This window comes from Fonticula alba (genome assembly GCF_000388065.1).
Source record: "Fonticula alba strain ATCC 38817 unplaced genomic scaffold supercont2.84, whole genome shotgun sequence".
Taxonomy (NCBI): Eukaryota; order Rotosphaerida; family Fonticulaceae; genus Fonticula; species Fonticula alba.
In genome coordinates, this window is record NW_009243054.1 from 4,417 (window position 1) to 5,085 (window position 669).

The following is a 669-nucleotide window of genomic DNA, read 5'->3' on the forward strand; positions in this document are numbered from 1 at the left end:
CCCCATCCCGACGCCGGAGCAGTCACCATCCGACAGCGGACCTGTTCCTTCGACATGTGCCAGGTGACCGACAGCACCGGCGGGTGGTTTAGCCGCGAGCCCGGCCCACCGGACATGGCCGGCCCATCGGCCGCGGGGTACCCCTCGCGCGGGGGTGTCCCACCGGCCCCGGCCCCGGCCCCGGCCCCGGCCCCGGCCCGGGCGTCGGTCTTCGCCGGCGCGGCCGACCTCTACTCCAGCGTGAGCTTCCGCCCGGAGGACCTGCTCATCCCGGTGCTGGCCCCCCTCGGGGCCGATGGGGACTTGGACCTGCCGGACGGCGACCTGGACCACCCGGATGGCAGCCCCCTGCCAGGGCTGGCTGGCCTGGGCCCGGACGAGTCGCTGGTTCTCGACGGGGCGGAGGCCGACTCGCTGATCCTGGCCGCCGGCGGGCTTTTCCCCCGGCCCGGGACCGACTTCTGCCACTCCGGGCACCCGGTGTCCGAGTGCTTCGGCCTCAGCAGCTTCCTGGTGCTGGCCCCCCTGGAGGAGGGCACCCAGCTGAACCTGCACCAGGCGCACTTCCTCCTGTCGGCCTTGTCGCTGGCCGTGCGCGATGTGGCCCTCGATGCGGCCACCTTTGTCCCCTACGGCCAGCAGGTGCGTGCCCGGTGGCCTGCGCCGGCT

General features: G+C 74.4%; 1 protein-coding gene across 1 annotated transcript in view; it reads left to right on the top strand.

The window, feature by feature from the left end:
- H696_06316 (hypothetical protein) overlaps positions 1-642 on the top strand; it is a gene marked incomplete at both ends in the record, with an annotated part of 4,454 nt that extends 3,812 nt beyond the window's left edge. The window contains one exon of the mRNA XM_009500058.1: positions 23-642. Coding sequence (XP_009498333.1) covers positions 23-642 — 620 coding nt within the window. The remainder of the gene's footprint in view (positions 1-22) is intronic.
- Between the last annotated feature and the right edge of the window lie 27 nt (positions 643-669).